Source organism: Tamandua tetradactyla, chromosome 17, assembly GCF_023851605.1.
Source record: "Tamandua tetradactyla isolate mTamTet1 chromosome 17, mTamTet1.pri, whole genome shotgun sequence".
NCBI lineage: Eukaryota > Metazoa > Chordata > Mammalia > Pilosa > Myrmecophagidae > Tamandua > Tamandua tetradactyla.
Window position 1 is genome coordinate 34601351 of NC_135343.1, and position 23610 is coordinate 34624960.

A 23610-nucleotide genomic window follows, 5' to 3' on the forward strand; every position below is an offset into this window, starting at 1 on the left:
CCATGCCAAACTTTAAAATCTGTTCCATAACTACTTGTTAAAGTGTACTTGGAAATTTATGGCTTTTTTGTGTATATATTTCACAATTTTAAAAAGTTAACAGAAATTAATCAAGGATGATACAGATAAGTTAGCCAACCACAGGCCATGTTAGGACAACTTATAAGCTACAAGAAATGAGAATGCCTAGAACATTTAGGACAGGGTAATCACTTTAGTTAGAATACAATATATTGACAAAAAATCCTTTAAGTACTTGATTGTTCTTTCTAAAGCAACCAATAAACTCACACATACACACACAGGGATAGGATGGTGGTTGAGAAGGGTATACTTTTTTTTAAGCAGGCTCCAGGAAGTAAGATAATTTTTATAAGGTTAGTGATTTTTTTGCCTAGGTCCAAATGTTGAGACCTTTGCTATTCTCAAACTATTAGAATTAATTTGAGAAGAGCTATCCATGAGAAAAAAATGCCTGATGTATTTAAAGACATGCTTATTTTACTGTGTAGACTTCATAAATGGAGTGAAAGAATAGTGTCTAAAATTTTCCATCATATCTATAATATATACATATACCCATGTGTATGTATATATCACTTAAATCCCCCAATATGCAGACCATTTCTTCTCAAGAAATATGTACGTATTAAGTTAACAGATAATCCAGTAATATTTTTTAAAATTGAAGGATGTTAAGTTTATCATATATAATGGAGCACCCCATAAGTAAAAAAGAATAATTGTGGAATAAATTCATACAATACAAAAGTACAAAATTTTCAAAGCTAACTGCCTGCTGAAAAACATTTGATTTAAACTTTCTAACTAATTTTTGACCATCAATGTGTAATTCTATGATTAATCTCAGCTATTAATTTGATAGCTTTCTAAAAAATATAATGGATGAGTAGAATGACTTTAAAATGCCTGTCTTTTTTTAAGATCGGTTCTGTTGTCTTCATAGTGGTTCAAAAATTATGTATGTTGAAATCACTTGTGTATCTCACTTAAATAAAAAGTATGTTGACTTAAAATGAAAAGTTTCTGCAGGAATATTATCCTCTACTACCATTATTTGAATAAAAAATAAAAAAGCTCTTTACAAAGAGCTTTTCCATACATTATCTCATCCATCCTTCCTACAGCCACCCAAGATAAGTACTATCTCCATTTTTAAAGATATAGAAACTGAAGACAGTCCTGAAGCCCAGTCTTTTATGCTCCAGGCCCATATTCTCCCCCATAAGATTGCTAAGGGACAGTGTCAAGTGAATCCTTGGAAGCAAGTCACATTGTAAACATTACAATTTGTGGACTATGTTTCACATACTTTTGTTCTAACATAAAGCAAAAACATCAGGCTCTCAGTAAGCTGGAAGGGAAATGTTTTTTGACCCTGTGTACTCACTAAAGTAACTGTAAGTATAATCAAAACCATATTTATCCAAGCACTCATTCAACCTTTATTAAGTATCTACCATATGCACAATCCTGTGCTATATATTAAGGGAAAACAAAGACGAATTTTAAAACTGCCAACCCTTAAGGAGTTTACAATCTAATGACAATGGTGAGCAGTTTAACACAAACTGTAAGAAAGGAATTACAAGTAAACATTTGCCTCCAGTTGAGAAAAATCCTTTTGTAAAAAAATATTTTTGAGAAATCTTCACACACATATAGTCCTTCCACAGTTTATGATCAATGACTAACAATATCATCACATAATTGTGTATTCCTCACCATGTTCCTTTTTAGAAGATTTGCATCACTCCAGAAAACGAAATAAAAAGAAAAAAGAAAAAACTCATACATCCCCTACCCCTCCCTCTCATTGACCACTAATATTTCAATTTACCTAATATTTTTTTATCCCTTATCCCCCCTATTATTTATCTATTTATTCCCTTCTTAGTTTGTCAGCTGGGAAATACTACTAATATTATACTTTTATTGGCTCATCCTCTTTAAAGGATACCGATTGTTTTTAGAAAAAAAAATGTCTTACATATCACATTTTTATGATTGGTTTGAATTTTAAAAACAAAAAATTGCTTAAGGAGGAAAAATGGGTGATCCATAAAATTAGTTTGCCAAAGAGAGACAGAGTGTGTTTTTGCAAAAAGTTGAACACAACTGGGTCTAGCATTAAAAAAGCTAAATCTGAAATTATCTTGGAAACTTGCCATGGACAAGTTACTATGAACAATTTCATTATCTATAAAACAGGATTGATATTTACCTCTACTTAAGATTATATAATTCACAGATACCATAATTATTTCCATTTGCCATAATATACAGGGTTAAAAATAACTATTAGTATGACTTTCCTAATAATTTCATTAGTAAAAAAAATTTGGACTAAACCTACAGATAAAAGGAAAAAGTGATGATGGCATGATTAACTTAATAGTAAATTATCAGGGCAGAAATGAATATAAATTTGCAAGTATCTAGTTTTTATATGTTTTATTACATTTTTTAATGGTCCAGTTAAGAAACTTAAAATTCCAAATAAAACAAGTTTGAGGACTCACTATGTGAGATGTATTTCTGGGGAAAAATAGTAGCTTTAAAATATTTATAGATTCACGCTTTCCATAAAAAAATTTTCAAACATAGGTCAATACTTCTCTCTGCTCTCAATACTAGGCCATTTTCCATCAAAAAAAAAGTAAGTAATGTATATTTTTATAATCAATCAGTTTGTGACAGCTATGATTCTCAGACACTTTTTAAAAATACAAGTGAGGTTTTAAAGGTGCAAATAGGCATATATTGCAATTAGAAAAACTGAACAGGCAAAGCCTTACTCTAACAGACTAAACAGCTAATTAGATGGAGTTGGTCTTTTCAGGCTACAGATGACTTGCTCAACAGCTCTGCACACAGTGGAGATGTTTCCAAAGATACTCCACACAAGTACAGATGATGACAACCTGATGATGCAAACAACAAACAGCAAGGGCATAGGGAGGAGGCCTTGCTGATTCAGTTACATTCAGCAGATAGCTCTTCTTCACTTTCTTCATTGGCTTCATCATTTTCCTTGCAAGAATCGTGGCTGTTGATATCAGCAAAATAATTTTCTTCTTCGTTCTCTTTTTCCTCTACTTTTTCTTCATTAAAGCTAGAGGAAGAAATGTATCGATCTTTCAAAGGAAAAATGATTTGCTTTAAAGGTAAACAAACCCTTTGTAATGTATGTCATCACACTGTCAGTCTTCCTCAAGTGTATGAATTTCAATTTATCAAGAAAAACTTATCAAAGTGCAATTGTGAAATTAAATATTCCTCTGAGAATTATCTTATTTCAAACTTGAGTGACTGACTCTTTAAACTTCATTTTGAAAACAAGTTGTTATTTTTGTTACTTATCTCAATCAGGAATCTAGGTTATCTTGCCCTAAAAAGCAAAGTATGTCATCACTGTGCAATATTTTGAATGTGTCAAACATGCTAAAATATCAATATGCTTTACAATAGCTCATAAATATTCCATTAGGTAAAAGACTTTTTAAAAAATAGTATAAGACAAATTGTATGCTTTCCTGCAGGTAAGAATTTTTTCAAAGATAAACCATTCAGACATTTTACATATGTTACCTTTCTTTATCTTCAGTGAAATGTTTCATCTCTTGATTGCTGAAGTACTCAAATATTTTTCCACTTTGGCCTTTCTTTAAAACAAACTCATCACACATTCCTAGTGCTTTTAAGGTGTTAGAATAATGCCTTTCTGCTGCCATTCTTGCATTTTTCTATTGGAAAGACAAACCTTCTTAGATGAGAACAAAAGATTTTAAATTTCTAGAAGAGATTTATGGGTTAAAAGCTCCTGTGAAAATTAAGTTCAACAATTGTAGTTGGTTGAAAAATGCATACCATTTAACCATCAATTCCTCTCCTAAGTACATTCTCAGAGAAACTTCTGCATATGTGCCCAAGACACATGTATAAGAATATTCAGAATAGTACTGCTTGCAATAGCCCCAAACTGGAAACAACCCAAATATCCATCAACTGTAGGATGGATAAATTGTGATCTATTCATAAAATAGAGTAAAATAAAGTAATGAAAATGAATAAACTACAGCTGCACACCACAACATGGATGGATTTCATAAACACTGCAAAAAAGCAAAGCAGAAAAGAGTACATATAGTATCATTGATTTATATAAACTTCAGAAACATGTAAAACTAAGCTACATTGGATGATGAGAAAGTTCTGGTAATTGATGGTGATGAGGGTAGCACAACATTCAATGGAATGCTTTGGAGTGGATAAGTTAGGAAAGTTTATGTTGTGTATGTTCCCACAATTTAAAAAAAGGAAAGAACAATTAAATTAAAAAATGACAATTAAATGCAATACATGATCCTGAACTGGATCTAATAATAGGGGAGAAAAGGCCCAGAGTGGCATTATGGGGACATATGAAAAAAATTAGAATATGGACTGCAAGGTTTATATCAATGTTGAAGTTCTTGAACTTGATAACTGTATTTAAGGTGGTTATATAAAATATCTTTGTTCTTAGGAAATGTACATGGAACTATTAAGAGTTCAAGAAGCATGATGCATATAACCTACTCTCAAATATTTAGAAAATATAGTAAAGAGACATACAGATGCATTGATCGATGAATAGATGGAATAATATGGCAAATGTGGCAAAACATTAAAAGTTGGTAGATCTGGGTAAATGGAGTGGGGAGGGGTATGTTGGAGTTCTCTGTATGGATTTTGTATTATTTTTGCAATCATCCCATAAGTTTGAAATTATTTCAAAATTAAAAGTTTAGGAAAATAATTATATTGTTTGGAGATTTGTAACAGATAGTAAAACTGCAATGAAAATCAAGGAAATTATCTCAAATTTTAGAATAGTGGTTACTGCTAAGGGAGAAAGTGAGAGTTGTGATAAGGAGGGACAACCTGAGGGTTCCTGGGGTGCTGATAATGCTCTATTTGTTAACTTGGACGGTGGCTACAAATGGATTTTATCTAGGAGTATTCCTTTTATTGCTGTACCTATGGTTTATGTACATTTATAACTATATAAAGATTTCTGGAAAATTCAGTAAGGAAAAAGTTCACATGGTAGTTGTCAAGGGTTCTTTCATGTCCTTACTGTGATTTTTAGTCTTTACAAGCCGTATCTCCAATCCATTAAAGATGATAAAATTATCAGTGTTCTTATGGATGATTTCCTCTCTATGGAGGAAGTAAAGTATGCAATGAAAAGAACATGATAGCACTGGGTTCAAATCTCTGGACTTTTACTTCCTGGCTTCCAGAACTGTAGGGATTAATGATGACCCTCTTATACTTGAAGCCAATAGGAAGTCATCACAGTTCCTGAAACCACAGGTTTTACAGATCCACAAATGACTGGGGTTCTTGTGGGTGCTCAGCTTTTGTCCACTTGGGATTAAAGGTCCTATTTTTGTTTTAGCTTCTATGAGTGGATCTTTACTAGTATAAGATCAAGAATTGCTCTCTGAAACCCTAGAATGAGCTAAGACTCAGCATTAGGGGATTGAAAAAACATTCTCGACCAAAAGGGGGAAGAGTGAAATGAGACAAAATAAAGTGTCAATGGCTGAGAGATTCCAAACAGAGTCGAGAGGTTATCCTGGAGGTTATTCTTATGCATTAAATAGATATCACCTTGTTAGTCAAGATATAGTGGAGAGGCTGGAGGGAACTGCCTGAAAATGTGGAGCTGTGTTCCAGTAGCCACGTTTCTTGAAGATGACTGTATAATGATACAGCTTTCACAATGTGATTATGTGATTGTGAAAAAAGGAGCATCAGACACAAGGTTATCTACTTTATCAACAGATGAGTAAAATATATGGAATAAAGATGAATAATAGGGGGAACAAATGTTAAAATAAATTTAGAGTGAAATGCTGGTGATCAGGGAGGGGAGGGGGGTATGGTATGTATGAACTTTTCTCTGTTTTCTTTTTCTGAATAGATACAAATATTCCAAGAAATGATCATGATGATGAATATGCAACTATGTGATGATACTGTGAATTACTGATTATATATGTAGAACGGAATGATCAAAAGTTAGGAATGTTTGCATTTGTTTGGTGTTTTTTGGTATTTAAAAAAAATGAAAAAAAAATATATAGGTACACCTCACAGCTATTGCAGGTTCAGTTCCTGACCACTGCAACAAAGCAAATCACAATAAAGCAAATTATATGAATTTTTTGGTTTCCCAGTGCATATAAAAGTTATGTTCTTACTATACTGTTGTCTATTATATAGATTAGCATTATGTCTAAATATATATATTAGCAAAATATATATATATATTATTTTGGTTTGGTAAAGCAGATGAAATGTAATATACTGGTAATGGACTGGCAAAATAAATAAATAAATAAATAAATAAGAATTGCTCTCTGCATCTCCAACTAAAGCATGGTGACTAGAAATGGCCCAGTTCCAGTGGAAAGGGCATGAAAAAGCACTTAGTCCAACCCCCATGATTTAACCAAGGAGGACACCAAGACCCTCAGAGGTTAAATGTTTGCATTTAAATGGGTCACAAGGCTGTTGGGTGGTAGAACCAAATCTCCTGAGTCTTTCCTGGGCCTTTCCACTTCCCAATGCTGATTTCTCTGATGTAGTAGTGGTTGTCTTACAGCGTGAAGGTAGCCTGGAGCCTGACGTCGGCAATGCAGTTGTCAGGTATTTTTTTAATCAAGGAACTCCCAACAAAATGAGGGACCTAGTGTTTCAGAGAAGGAGACTAGTGTTTCAGAGAAGAAATTCAAATGGCAAAGACTGATTACAATAGATAAAACTATCACCCAGTGCATTTCCTTATACCCTGGAGAACTAAAAAAGAAGCATTCACACTGCTGCAACCACTACAAATAACAACAATTTTTATAAAAGCAAAAATATATCCAGAAGTTGTTATACCAACAGACAAGTTCTAGGGAAATAAAAGGCTTGGTAAAGTGAGAAGATAAGAACTGTACCTTAAAGTCTGCAGAACAAAATAAAGAAATTCCAAGCCCAAGTCTGAATGCATTAAGAATGCCATATTCTAATTAAAGCAAATTAAATATTAAAGAATAGATATTAAAATGACACTAATCAAAGTTAGTGCTAGCAAGGCTTCATCTACTCAGTTAATAAATCCTGTAATTTCCAAGAAACAGGATGCGATTCTGAAAGGGATCATAGGCATACTCTGGTAGGGGATAATTCAATAGCAACAAGACTACAATTAACACATTTAAATGGGTAAGGCAAGAAGATGCCAATGAATTTATTGGATAGCAGCTGTTATTTAGCAGCAGTAGTCAACAGCACAGTATATACAAGACAACATGCCCTAATTTATGTTAACAAAAGCAACTACATGGTGATTCACTGCCATAGACTCTGTATTATTATCACATTTTAATATTTTACATCAAGGTGAATAATGTATAATTGTTCCTAAGTGGATCAAACAACTCTCCCTGCATCTCACCAGACAAAAGAACTGTAAAGATGAGATTAAGGAATTGTTTAAATAACTGTTCAATTTACCATTAAAGACTCTGGAAAAAAATGAGCTTTGTTGTTTCTTCCAGAAACTAAAATAACAAGTGAAGATGAAAGTCTGTCTACAATCAGTGCCTTGGTGTGAAGAGGAAAAAAAATTATTTTTTATGACTAAAAGTTCAGTTTATAGTAGTTCTTTCATTCATTTAATAAATAATTACTGAACATTTAACTTGTTTCCTCCCTCATGAGAGGTGGGAAGAGGAGAGGTTTGGAGGAAAAGGAACACATATATGAGAGTCAAAAATATCAACTATCAAACTAACTTTGTTTTCAACATTTAAAATTTCTTCATGAACTTAATTTCATATTTACCATTTATCTTGTCACATTTTCTCTGATGCTTAGAAATGGTGGAAATTCATAGCATGACAAGCCATTTACTAAATATCACTAAAATGTCAGGGTAGTGCTCTCAGCCTGGGCTAAACCCGAAAAGAAAATGAAAGTTCATTATCTGGCTAAATTTGATCATAATTGTTCAGTTCTGGTTCAACAAATATTTATTAACATCTCCTTTGTGCCAGGCATTGTCTTACGTGGTAGGTGCTAGAAATACAACAATTTTACCATCACCCTTAAAGTTAAAATTAGCTAGGAGAAGAGAGACTATTAAACAGATCATTTCACACAATGCAGAAGAAGCAAACACAAAGGTGTGTACAGGGTTCTAAAGAGAAAAGGGCATCGAACCCAACCAGAGGAAACAATGTAAGAAGCGATTACACACTAGGAGTTGAAGGACAGGTAGGCATTAGGTAAAGATAGGAAGAGGCTCTAAGGTAGTTAGGGTTTAAGAAACAGCATGAATTTGAAACAATCTGGTATGGCCTGAAAGTAAATGGTATATATAAGGGTGTGTGTCTACAGTTGGAGAATGGAGAGGGGTGGGGGGAAGGGGGTGGCAGGGGGCAGAAAATTTAGTAGAGGATAGACTAAAGAGGTAATGGGGATCAGATCATACAGCATTCTGTATATCATGCTAAAACCCATGAATTTATCTTGTGGAAGGAAGCAAGACAGTTTAGTATTAAGTACATGGGTTTTGGGAGCAGACTGACTTGGGTTCTAATCCTAATCTCACCATTTACTAACTATAAAACCTATGAATTACTCATCTTCTCTGAGCTTTGGTGTCTTCATCTGTACTATGAGGAGAGCTACCTCACAGAATTATTTGGAGAAGTCAATAACAAGACTCCTTGATACCATTAGTTGGAAATGAGGACAAACAGAATCAGTGAAAACAGATGATTGCCTCTGTTAGCAGGGGTTATTACTGACTACCCATACTTAATATTTTGGCAAGGGAATGGGAATGGCAAGGTGAAAGAGAAGGGGCAGCTTCGCAAAGAGCAAGGCAAGAAGACTAGTCAAATGATTATAATAATTCATGTAGGAAATTAATATTAGTTTCATCTAGCATATAGGCCTCAGGGACAGTGAAGGAAAGATTAAAAAATTATTAAGGAAGAAAACTTTACAGGTCTCTTGGCAACCAACTGAATGAGGAGGAAAGTAGCTCCCCATTATCTAAAATGTCCTCCAAACAAAATAGGAAATCAAGGGGAAAGATCTACTTGGGGGCAAGATGCCTATGAGAAATCTGGGTAGACATGTCTATCAGACAAGCGGGCATAAAAACCTGCAGTTCAGAGGCTGGAGATAACTACTATGGGTCAAAAGTTAAATCACTTTATACCATATAATGGAGAACAACTTATAATGATCTTTTTTCCTTAAAGTTGAAACCAAGATCTCAAAAAAAAAAAAAAAATTCACCCCTTAATACAAAAAGCATTATATAATATTATATCCAAATCAGTAAGTAAAAGGATTCCATGACTGTGAAAGTCTGTAATGTATAGATTCTCCCAAAATACAGGATCATTGTCCTTATGAATTACAGATGGTCCTGCATATACTCATCTGTCACGGGTTGGTGCTAGCAGGAGACTCCAATTGTCTATTATCCAATTGTAACAGCTTGAAATTCACAACATAGCACCTGTAAACTCCAGTGATTTCATCTAATGTTAAGCCATGTCACCCATACAAACCTTGCAAGGGGAGAAAGAAGAAGACCTGAAATTGACAAATCTCCCATAAGGGAAATATTGTAAAACTGAGTGTAAATTTAGTAAAATCAGGGCCCAGTGTCCTTAAGAATAGTTTATTTTCCTACAAAAAGGAAGTCCTTTTTGTAAGTGTAGATAAAATAGAAAATTACAGACTCATTTCAAAAACACTGGTAGAAATTTCATTTCATTTTTTAATTCTTCGAAGACCTCCAAATCATATCATAAAGCCTCACCTTAATACTTGGTCAAATTGATAGTCAAAACAGACTGGACATCAAAAAGAGGTTGTGACACTATTATTTTAAGAACAATTAGATTAAGAGTACCCTCTTTATCATGCTTACATGCCTTATCAACAAGATTCATTGCTCAGACTTTAAGCAAAATTACTTACTTGGTTGATCTGACGAAGTTGTCACAGAAACAATAGTATTTTCAGTAAATTATATAACATGTAGGAAAAAGGAACTATAAAATTAGGACCTGAAGATGTTAAAAAAGAAAAAAAGTTGACAATACTTCTTAAATTCCAACAAACACAACCTGAGCAACTCTTTCAAATAGTAGTGGCCTCTTTTTTAATTTTTCTTCTCTTTCTTCTAGTTCCTGGCAGTATTCTCTCATCCTTTCCTTTTCACTCTTTCTAAAATTAAATAAAAGGAATGGAATTATAAAAGTTCACCTAAGAAATAAGAACTTGCATTTGTAACACTTAGCTTATAAAACAAATGAGAATTAAATGTATTTACAGGCACAGTTTACCATTATTCCTATTTTAGGCTGATACATTTTCATGTAATGGGGAATAAAAATCCCAGGTTCTGGCAAAACAAATTTAGCTCCAGGAACAGTCTGGGTACTTTGGACTCCTGAAATTTTCAAGGCATAATGTATGATAGGGCTTCAAACTGGCCTGAGATGAAAGAATGCCCTCTTATCTCATTTATAAGCAATCAGTGCATAAAATTAAGAAAATGTGGTTCACATTAGATACCTTTTCTTTAAATGATTTCTTCTGAAAACAAGACCTTGCTCTTATTTTTTCCCCTAAATGGAACCTCCTATAGGGTGTGGCAAAGTTAATAAATGGGAGCAGGTCTGAGGAGAATGAGAACAAAATATAGCGAACAGGAACTAAGTACATCAATTCATTTAATCTTTAGACAAGATTCTCTCATGTATTAAACTATGCTATTTTCTTTAAGTAATATATATTGGCTTTATCAAGATAATATGATTTCTTATTGGATTAGATTGGGTTAGAGAAAACAATTATATTAGAATGATAATTATGCTTAATTATATGCAAGTTGGTGTTATGTAAAAGCCAGTTTATTTTCTAAGGGTCAGTAACTTTTTCCTAAGGAGTTTTTACTCAAGCTCATCCAATTAAGTCCTATAGAAAGATTAATGCTTCATTATAAAGGAATATACATTGTAATTAACTCAAATATATGTACTTATATCTGTACTTTCGTTTCTTATAAATCAGATGATTAGCAATTAATGAATCATATTACTTATCTATCTTTTGGGGAATACTTTCCTATGGAAACAGGAATATTTTCATGTGCAACAGTAAAATGTACATTTTATATGCAACATAAAAATGTACATTTTTACATAAAAATGTTCCTCTGGAACACTGGTTTTCAAACTGTGTACTTCAGAATTCTAGTGTTCTGTGATGGACTTGGGGATTCTGTGAACATATTTTTTATATATTTAAACTAACAAAATGTAAAAAATCAATACATAGGGGCCCAAGAATGTGTCAATTTGTGTTATCAGACATCATGCAGACCTTGTAATAAAGCTCTCTGACATATCTGTTCACTGAAGAGTCTTTTGAGATTATACAGCAAATGATTAAAGAAAAGCTTTATCTTTGAATTAAAGTTTTTCTCAATGCTGTACTGTGCAATAAAAAAGTAAAATAAAGAGGGTGGGCCACGGTAGCTCAGCAGGCAAGATTGCTCGCCTGCCATGTCAGAGGACCCAGGTTCGTTTCCCGGTGCCTGCCCATGTAAAAAAAAAAGTAAGATAAAGAAAAAAATTAGATAATGATAGAAGATTACAACTATCAACTATAACTAAAATATAAATCACCAAAATGGCCTACTCGTTCTCACTGTTGACTATAAGTACCTGATAGTAATTTGAATCCATAAAATAAAATGCTAATGCCATTCTTAATCTGTTTACATACTGGTTCCACTGATTTCAAAAAGAAGAAAAAGAAAAAGTTTGAAAACCAGTGACCTGGAGGTTTAGAATTATTTCCATGATACCTGAGAGATTTTACTCTGGATTTAGACATTTGAGCTAAACTCTGGTGTGAGTCATAAGCCTTAGCCCGGGTTGTCAGGAGTTTCTGCAATTCTTTCATTCTTTGCTTCTGTTTAGTTAGCATCCGATTTCTCTCCTCTTCCAACATTTTCTTTTCCTCAAGTGATCTCCTGAGGGCAACAAACTAAGGCTTAATTCACTTTAAGCCAATGAGAATGTGGTTTACAAGGATTCAACATGGGATAATTCAAAGGTTAAAAAAAGGCAAAGAAAGCAAACCTTTTGAGAAGGATCTGAGTCATCACACTGAAAAGCAACAGGCTGACTATAACCTTTCTATCCCCAAAGATTCATAAAATGGAAAATACATTCATTTGTTAGACGAATACCCTCTGGCAAAATGTTTTATTATTATATAGTAAGACATCTTACAAAGATAGAATAATAATTTGTTAATGATTTCAAATTCACCAAGACAAACTCAGTAGAACTCTATACAATTATAAGCAACTATGCTTAAGCAACCATGAGTCAGCTGGTACTAAATCCTAATTATTTACCTTATGGCTTGTTCTCTTCCTCTGGAAGATCCTGTGGGCCTTGGAGGGTAGCAGTCACAAGGCATAGGTTTTGCACTTGCACCTTTTACTGGCGACTTGTGCCTTGGAGACAGATAAGGCCAACGTGTTTCTTTTAAATTTTCTTCATCTGCTTCAATGTCTGCCAAAATTTTCCCTCTTTTAGAAGATGCACATGGGGATGCAGTAAGATCAAATGGTTCACAAACTGTTAGAAATTTTGGACCCTTATGATCTGAGAAGTGATCCTGGTATTTCTCAGGAAGTTCTTCAAAATCAGAAGTCTGGTACCTGACCTTGTGTTTACCCTTCCATTTTTCAGCCTCTTCAGGACTTTTGGGTTTCCTTGTAGCAAGACTTCTATGAACTGGTCCATATGGCAGAGGGGACGAATTCTGTAAAAGTTCTTGGGCTCTTAGCTGCCTCCTAACATTTCTATACAGCTCTTCTTCTTTTAACCTGTCACTGGAATTTGAACCATAAGTAGATCGAGGTATAGGTCTGGCTTTAAATCGATTTGGTTTTTTTTTAGACTTTAAAAAATCTCTCAGCTGCTTTTCCCGAACTGCTTGCTTCTGTTCCTCCCTTGCAATAAACTTAAACGGCTTTTGTGAAGCCAAAAGAGCTTCTTTGTTTTTCTCCTTCATATATTTCCTCCGTTCTTCATTTTGCTTGACTATATCATGATAAAGGGGGAGAAAGACATATGCAGGAACTGGATTGGCTCGGAATTTCTTCTGACATGCTGCATCATCTTCCTGTTTTTTGAACAGGTCGTGTGCCGTTTCAATATCTGATTTGGATTTCATGTTTTCTTCTTTTTTCTTCTCTTCTCTAATCATCATTTGAAAAGGCTCAGGTATTGTAATCTTTGGCACCCATTCTTTTGGTTTCTTCCTTCTTCTTTCAACTTCTGGGAAGTCAGGATCTTCATGCTGAATATAATCTTCAACAGAGAAGTCTGTCCACATGTTGTTGATGAGCTCCTTAGCATAGGCCATCATTTTGTTTTCCTCAGGGTACTCCTTTTCTAGGTTGGGCAATTCATCTTCAGAGGAAGACCCACACAAGGAGTAAGATTGGCCTACATCAGCCTCTGATTGTGATGGCATTAAAGGTTCGGGGTGATGGAAGTTTTTTTCTGATACGGATCTAAGAAAGAATAATGTTAACTTTCAATTATACTATTGATTAAGGTAGAGTGACATATTTTCTAAGACACACTATTTTCACGTGCCCATGGTTTTACATTCACAGTTTCTGCCCCCAGAAGGCCACCCTGTGCCTCCTGCATCTGCTGCACTTCTACTCCTTCAAGACCCAACTCCGATGTGACCCTTCTATAGAAACTTCTCTGCATGCCTCCCTCCACTGATACCTCTCCTGATCAACCACTTCTTCCTCTGTCTCCATAATATACCCTTGTATCATGTTGTATTGCAATTTTTGGTTCTTAGCTAGTCTTCGAGCTCCTCAAGGGCATCTGGCATTTGAATCCCCAGGGCCAGTAAGGTCTGGCACACAGGAGATACACACCCAGTGTGGACTGACTGGATGAGTTAAGGGACTTGCCACAAGTTTGAAATCAAGCTGGTTTATCCCAGAAATGGGTCCTGAAATTACAGATCATTTTGAAAATGTAAATCAGATTTCTGTCTCCTAGTCCTGAACACTCTGTACTATATCTCCAAGGAGCACATGTTAATGCACGCATTACAAAGGGCTTTTAAAATTAAGCTTTAAATATTCATCCTGTAAAAGGCCCAGACTAAATATTTTGACATATGTTTATAGGTCTATGAGTGGTGACTGAGAGAGAAAAGACCAAATGGACATTAAATGACTTTCAAAGCAAGAAGTCACCTCGTAGGTTGACAAGCCATTAAATATCCTGAATAAAATCCCACTTCCACTTGTCAATAAAATGTTAAGAGAAATTTGAGGGAAAACATTTCCATCTATAAATAAATAACATTGTGTATGAACTTACCTGGAAGAGATACTAGGAGTGTCTTCTCTGATGATCACTGGCTGAATTCCCTTTAAATTTAATTTATTCTGGTACATTTTCTCTAATTTTGCCATAGTTTCCAAGTGTGCAGCCTTCAGCTCTTCTAGTTTCCTGAAATACTCTTCATTAGAGAGGTATATATCAGATAAGTTCACAAAGTCCTCATAGCCTATAGATGTATGTTCATCCACCCCAGAAATGTTGGTGTTAAAATCAGCCTGGGGGAGAGCACGGGAGAAAACCTGTTATGGTGTGTGGAATTGAAAGGCAAATTAAGTCAATGCAGATCTGAATGCCACTTCTTAAAAAGTCCCCCTAATAGGGGTGGTGCGATGGTGGCTCAGTGGCAGAATTCTCACCTGCTATGCCAGAGACCTGGGTTTGATTCCCGGTGCCTGCCCATGCAGGAAAGAAACAAACAATAACAATAACAACAAAACACACACACACACATACACACACACACAAAAGACCACCTAATAGGTTATATGTGACTTATGGGTTATGCACATGTAATAGTTTGTTTGAACAACAGTATAAGTTACTTGTGTGCTTATTAAGAACAAAAGAGAGACCAAGCTCCTGGAAAATAAATGCTATTTAATCTATTTTATAAAGGACAGATAGATTCCCAGATCAACCAACAAAGGTATTTAAGCCATTATATTCACACTATAAGACAGAACCAGATCATCCTGTATAGATAGTTTTTATAAGGAGCCTCGTTCTGAGTGGTAAGTTGTTAGAGGTGAAAAGGAACACAGCTCCTCTTGTTACAAACCAAGCAAGCCTAGCCCAGCACCCTCCTGCAAGCTGGGCTCCTGCAGGGTGGGCTCCGAAGGTGTACCAGTGGACAAAGAGCAAGGGACTTGGGGAACTCTGAGGGTCCAAAGTCCTCAATGGCTCATGAAGGAGATAAGGAGAAACACTCCCCACAGTGGGGGAATACCCCAGGAGGGAGTAGGAGGAAGTGAAGAGAGTGGGTGGGAGCAGAAGAGACTTTCTGAGAAGCCTCTCCTGTGCGCAATAAGAACAGCAGTTTCCATGGGTGATGGTAACTCTGGGTGTGACAAAGGTAGAGAGGATAGAACTTGGTTATAGTTATCTATAGCCAGGAGGGCCTGCCTAGACTTATTCTCAATTCTTTTATATACCTTTTACAGTTCTTTTAAATGAAGCAACTAAAGAGGTAAAACCCCATTTTTCCTATAAATATTAAAAGTATTTTCTCAGTTGAGAAACAGTTGAAATTATCTAGGAAACTGTGCATACAAATCTTCTGAACATGGTTTTAAATTTAGCCTACTGCCTGCAACAGATTCAAAATCTTAAAAGTATATTTGGTATGGATTATTATAGATCCATTATAAGGCTCTAGAAAATAAATCTGTTTAGCTTCTCCCAATAGGGTAACTCAGAGAGTGAATTGTATATAATTGTTAAATATATGTAGTTTTAAAAATGGATTAAAAACAATGTACAAGAGTCCTAAGTTATATCACTGGGGGTAACTCAGACAAAGCAAATGGGGGAAAATGTTTTCTTCAATGAAACTGACATGCAGAAATTTGTTGCCAACAAATCTATGAATCAGAGAAATGTTTATTTATGTCATGCAACTCAAGGGAATTTTCTGATGTCTTTCACTGTTTCTGTGTGTGTTCCTCATCGTTACCTTCTTAGCTCTGGGATACATGCTTTGCTAATTTCCTCACTCATGAAATACTTGATATTCTGCATTTAGTTAGCTGCTGAAGACTACAAATCAGAGAGAAAACCTGCTCTTGAAAAGTTAGTTTAGGTGAGAACATATAAGCAAATAATTGATAAGACTCTGAATGGGACAGAAACCCTGATTCCTGACTGTGAGTTGCTGATTCTTCTCCAGCCGAGCAGGGGGACAGACGTACCACAGATTCCCAATATCAGAAGTGCCAGGATGCTGAGAACCACAGAAGGAATGCTTAATCCTAACCAGGGCAGGGGAAGAAGAGGGAATTCACACAGAAGTGAGCTGGATTGGAGACATAAGTTAGATAAAGACAAAGCAGTGAAAAAGGAACAAAGAAATTGAGGCACAGTGCTAGGGCATTGGTCATACATGACCCCACGAAGACTCACAGGCAAGTACTGTTCTCCATTAAGAAACTGGGGCTTGGAGGAGTTAGCAATTTGCTTGCAGTCACACAGCTAGTAAAAAGCAGTACTGGGATTCAGTCCCAAGTCTATTAGCCTCCAAAGACATACCATGCTTCTCCCAAGGCTAGGAAGGGCTTTTAAGCCACAAGGACCAGTATGCTTAGAAGGACGAAAGGTCTGATATGCTTAGAGATGTAAACAGCCCTGAATGGAATGGGAACAGGGCTCAGAGAGCACAGAGGTGACTGCAGTTTTTCTAACACTCACAGTATCACCAGGGTCAGTCACATTGTGCCTCTCTTGGAGTCTCTAATGCCAGCCAGTTGGTGCCCACTCCCTGGCTTTTGGGTCTGGGGCCAGGGAGGCCCTCTTCAGAGGGAGCCACTTGCATCTCACTCACATAAGGTGTGCACCATCTGCTCCCTCTCCTAGACTTCATTTCCTACCACTTTCATCTTCACCCACTCTGCTTCCCCTAAGTTGGCCACCCTCCTTGAAAATGCCAGCACACTTACACCTCAGGGCCTTTGTGCTTGCTATAGCTCTCTCTGGGATGATCTTCCTCCTGATATCTTCACTGTCCATTTGCTTACTCCTTCAGGTCTGCTCAAATATAATTTCCTCAGTAAGGTCTTTGCTGACTACCTCACTTAAAATTAGAATTCTTCCCCTCACTGTCAGCTTCCTTTTCTGCTTTACTTTTCTTACAAGTACTCACTACTGATATTCTGTGTATTTTTACTTATTTGTGCATTATATACCTGCCCCTACTAAAAAGTAAGCTTCACCACAGCAGGAGTTTGTTTGCTTTGTTCTCTGCTGTGTCCCCAGTGCCTGGAAAAGTGATAGCAAATGGCAGGTGCTCAATCTATATTTTTTGAATGAATGAATATACAGTTAAGAAAGATGTAAGTTTCCATCAAGGGAAGGAGAGAGAAATTCTCTCACAAGGTCTGAATCATTCAAAAAATATTGGCTGCTCTAAAAGCTATATTCTACTGAGTGTTTACAGTTCCTAAAACTGTAACTAAAAAGGGGTAAGATACTTCAAAGAACTGTTTTTAGGAAGAAGCATCTATATGTTCTCCTTTCATCCCTTAAAATAATGCCTTACAATGATCACTTGTACCTAAAAGATCCAACTTTTTTAGACTCCTAAAAAAAGGACCTGGAAAAACTCAAAAAGATATAAAAGGATGAGCAGCTTCTGAAGAGATGTGGCAGGTGTAATAAAATATATTTATGCACTGACTTTGGCATAGCACTATTCCATTTTCAGCTTAATGATGTTAGTGCCAGTTGAACTTTTCAGATAAACTGATAAACAGATCTCACAGTGTTTTGTTTTATTTTGTCTTCCAGTGTTTTAAATAAAACAGATGAGTGATGATATTGTGAATTGCTGAGTGTATGTGTTGGGAATGTTTGTTTCTTGTAATTTTTTTTAATTAATAAAAAATTAAAAAAAATAAAATAAAACAGATGAATGGCTAACAAGCAGCTTCAATTCTAATTTCATCTTTAATTGTTTCCACACAAAGGAAAACTTTTAGCATATATGGCTTAGGCCAAGGATATTATTTTCTAAGAACACCCTTTCCCTTTAATGGTTTGGCTTTTCATGGAATGCTATAAATGCAGCCTTTAGATTAGAGGATAATCTTCCCTAGAGTGGCTTGACCCATTTAGATGGTGAATCCTTCCAGCACCTGTTACCTCAATAGTAATCAGCATAGGTAAGAATTATATTTTAGTCTGTCTACATTTAATCACGATTCTGTAATTTTTATTGAGAAAATGATTTTTAAGGAATGAGACATATCTACATGTACTAACATGGCTAAACTACCAAGGTATTTATTGATAAGTGAAAAAAAGCAAGTTGCAGAACACTATACATATAGACTACGCTACCACATATTTAAATAGTCTACACATAGGAGCACAGAAAAAAGCCTGTAAGAATATATATTGATATAAAAACAGTGGCCACCATGGGAGATGAGGGCTTCCAGATTTTATTTTGGGGGAAGAAATTAAACGGCCTAATTCTTATTGTAACATTCAATATTCTAAAAGGAGAATGTATTCACATATTTCTATAATTAAAATGTAAATAAAAAATAAAAGGAAAAGACTGTTTTATGAATATTAATCATAAATTAAACACTGAAAAATTTCAAATGGGCACCTGGCTTGCCTGGCACCCCCATGTTCCTTCTGGAAAATGGCTCTCCCAAGCTCCCAGCAATCATGCTGACCTTCGCCATTCTCCTCTAACTTCTCCTGACCCTAACCTCAACTGCCCACTGATAACTCTAATTTCTATTTCTTTTAAGAAAATAGAAGCCATCAGAGGGAAGTTCTTTCATCTTCCTATCTACAAAACTACCTTCTTTTGCCCCTCTTTTCTCCTTCTCATTTCATGGATGGAATGTTTATGTCCCCTCTCTCAGCAGCATTTGACATTTTCCCTCATTGTTAAAAACAATAAATGTAGGACGCCCATGCTTTTATGATTTTCCTCCTACCATTATAGCTCCTTCTTACTCTCTTTTGCCTCCTTTACGTATACCTGATTGTTAAAGGTGAGGTTCTTTTTTTTTTAAAGGAAAACATTTATTACTTTTCCAAATGTGACAGTAAAACCAGATGGAAGAGAATGGTTTTAGCAGTTGGGGAAAAAAATATACAAATCTGGGGTTTGGCCATTTAAAGTTAGTTACAAGGCAGAGGGGGAAAAAAAGACAACAAGTTGTTTCACATTACAGACCTCTCCTTCCACCCCCAAAGCCTAAAACTTGCTTACCAAGTGAAAAAAGAGACACAGCTGATTCACAAGCTGGAGGTCTGATCTTGAGTAAGACATTTATAAAAACCCAGATGGGTAGTGTCCTCCCCAGCTCAGGGCACAGCATAAGATACTAAAAACTCAACAAGGGGAAATGTTGGACACTTAGGGTTTGGGAGTCCAAGCACCCCACTCCTGGCTCAGGGATTGAGGGAGCACGGTAAACAAAATCTACTTGGAAATGATCAGGGAAGAAAACCAGCAACTGCTTTCTGCAGGGGTGGGGCCAGGAGAGGAAGTAAGCCAGGGGCAAGAGCATTTCACATCACTAACCTAACTTGGGAAACTGCCGGGATCCATCTTCAACTGGCTTCCAAAGGAAGACCAAACTGATGATGGGAAAATCCACAGGAGGGAGAGGAGGAGAGAAAATGTGGTTGGGAGGGAGCAATAGCCCCTTCCTTTCTGGACACACGAAGGCAATGGTGAGGTTCTTTAAAGCCCTTGGGTGAACTCATTCATTTTCATGGTTTTAAAAATGCTGAAAACTACCAGATATAAATCTTCAGCCCAGTCCCCAGAGGACTCCAGGCATCTTGAACTTAACATATCCAGAATGGAAACTTTGATTCCCAATCCCCACCAAAGCCTTTTCTTCCCCAGTTCAGTAAATGGCATTACTTTCTAGGCAGTGGTTGAAACCAGAAACATGGGAATGAGCAGTCTTCATCTTTCTTCTGCTTTGGTCCTTACATCCACTCCAACTATAAGTCCTGTCCATTCTAGAGAAATTTGTCCACTTCTCACTATCCCCCTGGACCCAAAGTTCAAGCAACCACCTAACACACTTGAATTACTGCAACAGCCTCCTAACAGGTTTCTTACTTCCACTTCATCAGTCCTCCAATCATTCTCCACAAAGCCATCAGAGTGAATTTTTTAAAACCATAAATAGGAATATGTCATATCTCTTAAAAATCTTCAACAACCTCCCACTGTTCATAGAATAAATCTAAATTTCTTCCCTTAGTATATAAGGCTCTGTGGGACCAGGGCCCCATGTACCTCTCCCCCTCTTTTCCAGACCTGCTGACTTTCTTTCAGATCCTTAATCACACAAAGCTCTTTCTCTTCCCATGTTAGGGCCTTGCCATATGCTGTTCCCTCTGCCTGGGATGTTCTTCCCACCCCCACTCTTCAAATGGCTGCTCTTTCTTATTCATCAACATCACTTTAACGTTACCAACTCATTTAAGTAGGTCCCATCTATTCCTTTCTTAATCATAGTACCCTATTCATTTCTTTCCCAAAATTTCTTGTCTTATAATCGTTTGATTGAAATTTTTATTGTTGTTACTGTTAACTTCCACACTAGACTGGAAGCTCTGTAAGGATGTGGACTATGTCTGCTTCACTCACCACCACACAGTCATTGAATAGCTCTTAATTAATGCTCAATATTTCTTGGAAAACAGAATGTCACCCAATTAGGAAATGCAGTGGAATTTTTAATGCAAACTATAAAATATTGCTTTATTCATGCCATCATCACCCACCTAATAAGGCCTAAAAACTGACACTGTCCCAACCCTCCTCCCTCAGGGAATGAGGTAGTGTCCAACATGGCAAGGGCACGTGGGGATGGTCTGACATTGGCAAAACCAACTGACTGAAAGGGCCTATTGTGGCAGTTAGTTCTTATATCAATCTTATGGGTGGATTCTTTGTCTGAGTTTACTACATTTTATAGATGACAAAGTTGGGCAAATTTATCTTTGAAAATCAAGTTAGAGACTCAAGCCAAGCCGTGATGAAGACAAAGCCTGGCTCCTGTGCTCCACCTCTTATTCCTGTCTTTTTAGTTCTATTCTCCTTTCCCCAGCGTCCTCTGGCTCATCAGGTCCATTGGGGCTGCTTATCCAGATTAGCTACTGGCTCCTCATAGCCAGGTAAATTCATAAGACTTCCATCATTTCTGTTTTCAGGATCCTGCTTTTCCAAAACTAGCCTATTGAGTAAACTCATTTATTCTAAGGTAACAACCATTTCAAATACAAATTGCAGTTTAACAGGACATGTGGGAAGTACAGCTACAAGTATAGGAATGACTGACTCCTCTACCACAGGAAGCCAGACAGAATTTAATCTTTGGGTGAGTTGCTCAAACAACAGTCCCGCTGGCAGTTGCTGTTATTATCAATTTATATAAACCGGTATTTAAATAAGACACACATTCTCTTATTTGGTTCTCATAACAGACAGTGAGATAGAAAGATAGAATTATTATTCTCCTACAGATAAGGAAACAGGCTTAAGGAAGTTAAGTGCTAATGTCATCTAGCAGATGGCAGAGCCTGGATCCTAAACCAAGACCCCAAGTCTTTTTCTTCCATTCAAACCTTTCCCCTCCATAGGTCTGCCTCTTTTGTTGCCCACCGCAACTTGTGTTGAGAGCAAATTTTATCATGAACAAAACTGACCCTAGGAATCTTACTCTTGATTCATGTTCTAGGTCTCAATCTGCCTTACTCTGGATAATCATGAGTAGTTTGTGTCTGTTGCTGAAATACTGACCATAAAAGGTGCTGCTACAATTTTCTCATGAACAGCTGTAACACAGAGTAGAGAGATTAGAATTCCAAAATATCCAGTGATTTCTATTAACCCCATTCCATGCTTTGTATCTGAGAAATTTTGGACATATGGTATTAAGAAAACTTAACCGAGAATAGGGAGCATTATTCCGGCAGGTTGCTAAGTTTAAACTCAAGGTTTCCATCTTTTAAGCAAACAGAACAGATGGCAGACTCTGTCCTCCACCTGGTGGCCAGGTGTCCACACCCATTCGGCAATGAAAATAGATCAGTGAAAAGGCTCTCACTCCACCCTGAAGAGGTGATCAAGAAACACGTAGAACCTCAGTAATTAATTTCTCTATTTTATATATAAACTCGATGTTTTAAACATCTGCCTCTAACTTATTGTGTTAGATCCACTAATAACTAGGACCTTAAGGCGATGATAAGGCATACCTGAAAAGCACAGCTAACTAACTTGAGTTTTTATGGGTTATCAACTATTGGAATAGATCAGTTTTACAAGTTAAAAAAGGAGGGGGGGGGGTTGGAGGTGCGATATCCGATACCAAGACATTCTGAGCGTAAGGAGTAAAGTTCTGTACTTTGAACTTCATAGAAATGGAATGAGGTAAATGCTCTTCAATACATTTTTACAACAATCTTCTCTTTGGTGACTATAAAGACTTTCCAACGCCTCTGTTTTGAGTATCTTCCGTGAGGGGCGGGGGGTGGGGTGGGGGGAGAGGGAACAAAGAAAGGGTGGGAAGGATCTGGGCAGGACACCGCGTTTCCCACCCTGTTCCGCAGTCGGGTGGGGATCCCACCCGCCCCCAGCTTACGCCCGGCCGGCAGCATCCCGGGTCCCGACCCTACGTTACCGACGCCGGCGCCGGCAACACTGTTTTCTCCTCCTCTTCCTCCTCCAACTCCTTCAAGGCCGCCGCCTCTGCCGCTGCCGCCGCTGCCGCCAAGGCCTCCAAGGAGTCCTCGTTTTCGTACAGGGCGGAATCTACCCGGGTTTGGAGAGCAGAGGCCGCTAGCTTCGCTGCTCGGTGCGAGGTGTCCATCACCGCGCCGCCGAGGCCTGAGCGCCCGCGCTGGCCCCGGGCAGCGAAGCTGAAGCGGCCTCGGGCGACCCGCCGGCTCCTTACTTGGGGCGGGCGGTTACTAGGGGCGCGGTAACCAAGGACGCTACGGGCACCTCGAGGGACCAAAAGCCATACAAATTCCTCTCACTTTACCAAAGACGAGGGTCGGGTGTCTCCTGATTAGTGGAAGTCAGAGCTGAGTTCGACTGCTGGTTTGGAATAGACTGGAGGAAAAGGGAACTTTTTCTTCTCCTTCGCATTTCAACGCCTAAACGCAGATTTCTCACATTGTATTAATTAAATAACGCGTTTTATGTAGAAAATACACGTTTTATTCATTGAGATAATACGTTAGTAGAGACAGAAGCGGAGAGGAAAGGAGGAGATATTGTGTGGCGATGGCAGCTTTACATCCCTCTTCCTAACGTGTCCCACTCTTCTTTGATCTGACTGATAAAAGC

At 37.0% G+C, this 23610-nt stretch overlaps 1 protein-coding gene across 5 annotated transcripts in view; it reads right to left on the bottom strand.

Moving 5' to 3' along the window:
- The window catches only part of FAM161A (FAM161 centrosomal protein A), a 69758-nt gene extending 46539 nt beyond the window's left edge, over positions 1–23219 (bottom strand). Inside the window, exons 1-7 of one of the 5 annotated variants that reach the window (XM_077134331.1) lie at positions 22940–23219; positions 14532–14770; positions 12524–13693; positions 11966–12133; positions 10218–10317; positions 3613–3767; positions 2459–3136 (exon numbers count right to left, since the gene is read on the bottom strand). In XM_077134331.1, the coding sequence (XP_076990446.1) occupies positions 2998–3136; positions 3613–3767; positions 10218–10317; positions 11966–12133; positions 12524–13693; positions 14532–14770; positions 22940–23128 (2160 nt within the window). In that variant the 5' untranslated portion in view covers positions 23129–23219 and the 3' untranslated portion in view covers positions 2459–2997. Of the gene's footprint in view, positions 1–2458; positions 3137–3612; positions 3768–7908; positions 8019–10217; positions 10324–11965; positions 12134–12523; positions 13694–14531; positions 14771–22939 lie in introns of those variants that run through there. The other 4 variants (XR_013164296.1, XM_077134333.1, XM_077134332.1 and 1 more) reach the window with 4 other exon arrangements.
- Positions 23220–23610: the final 391 nt, after the last annotated feature.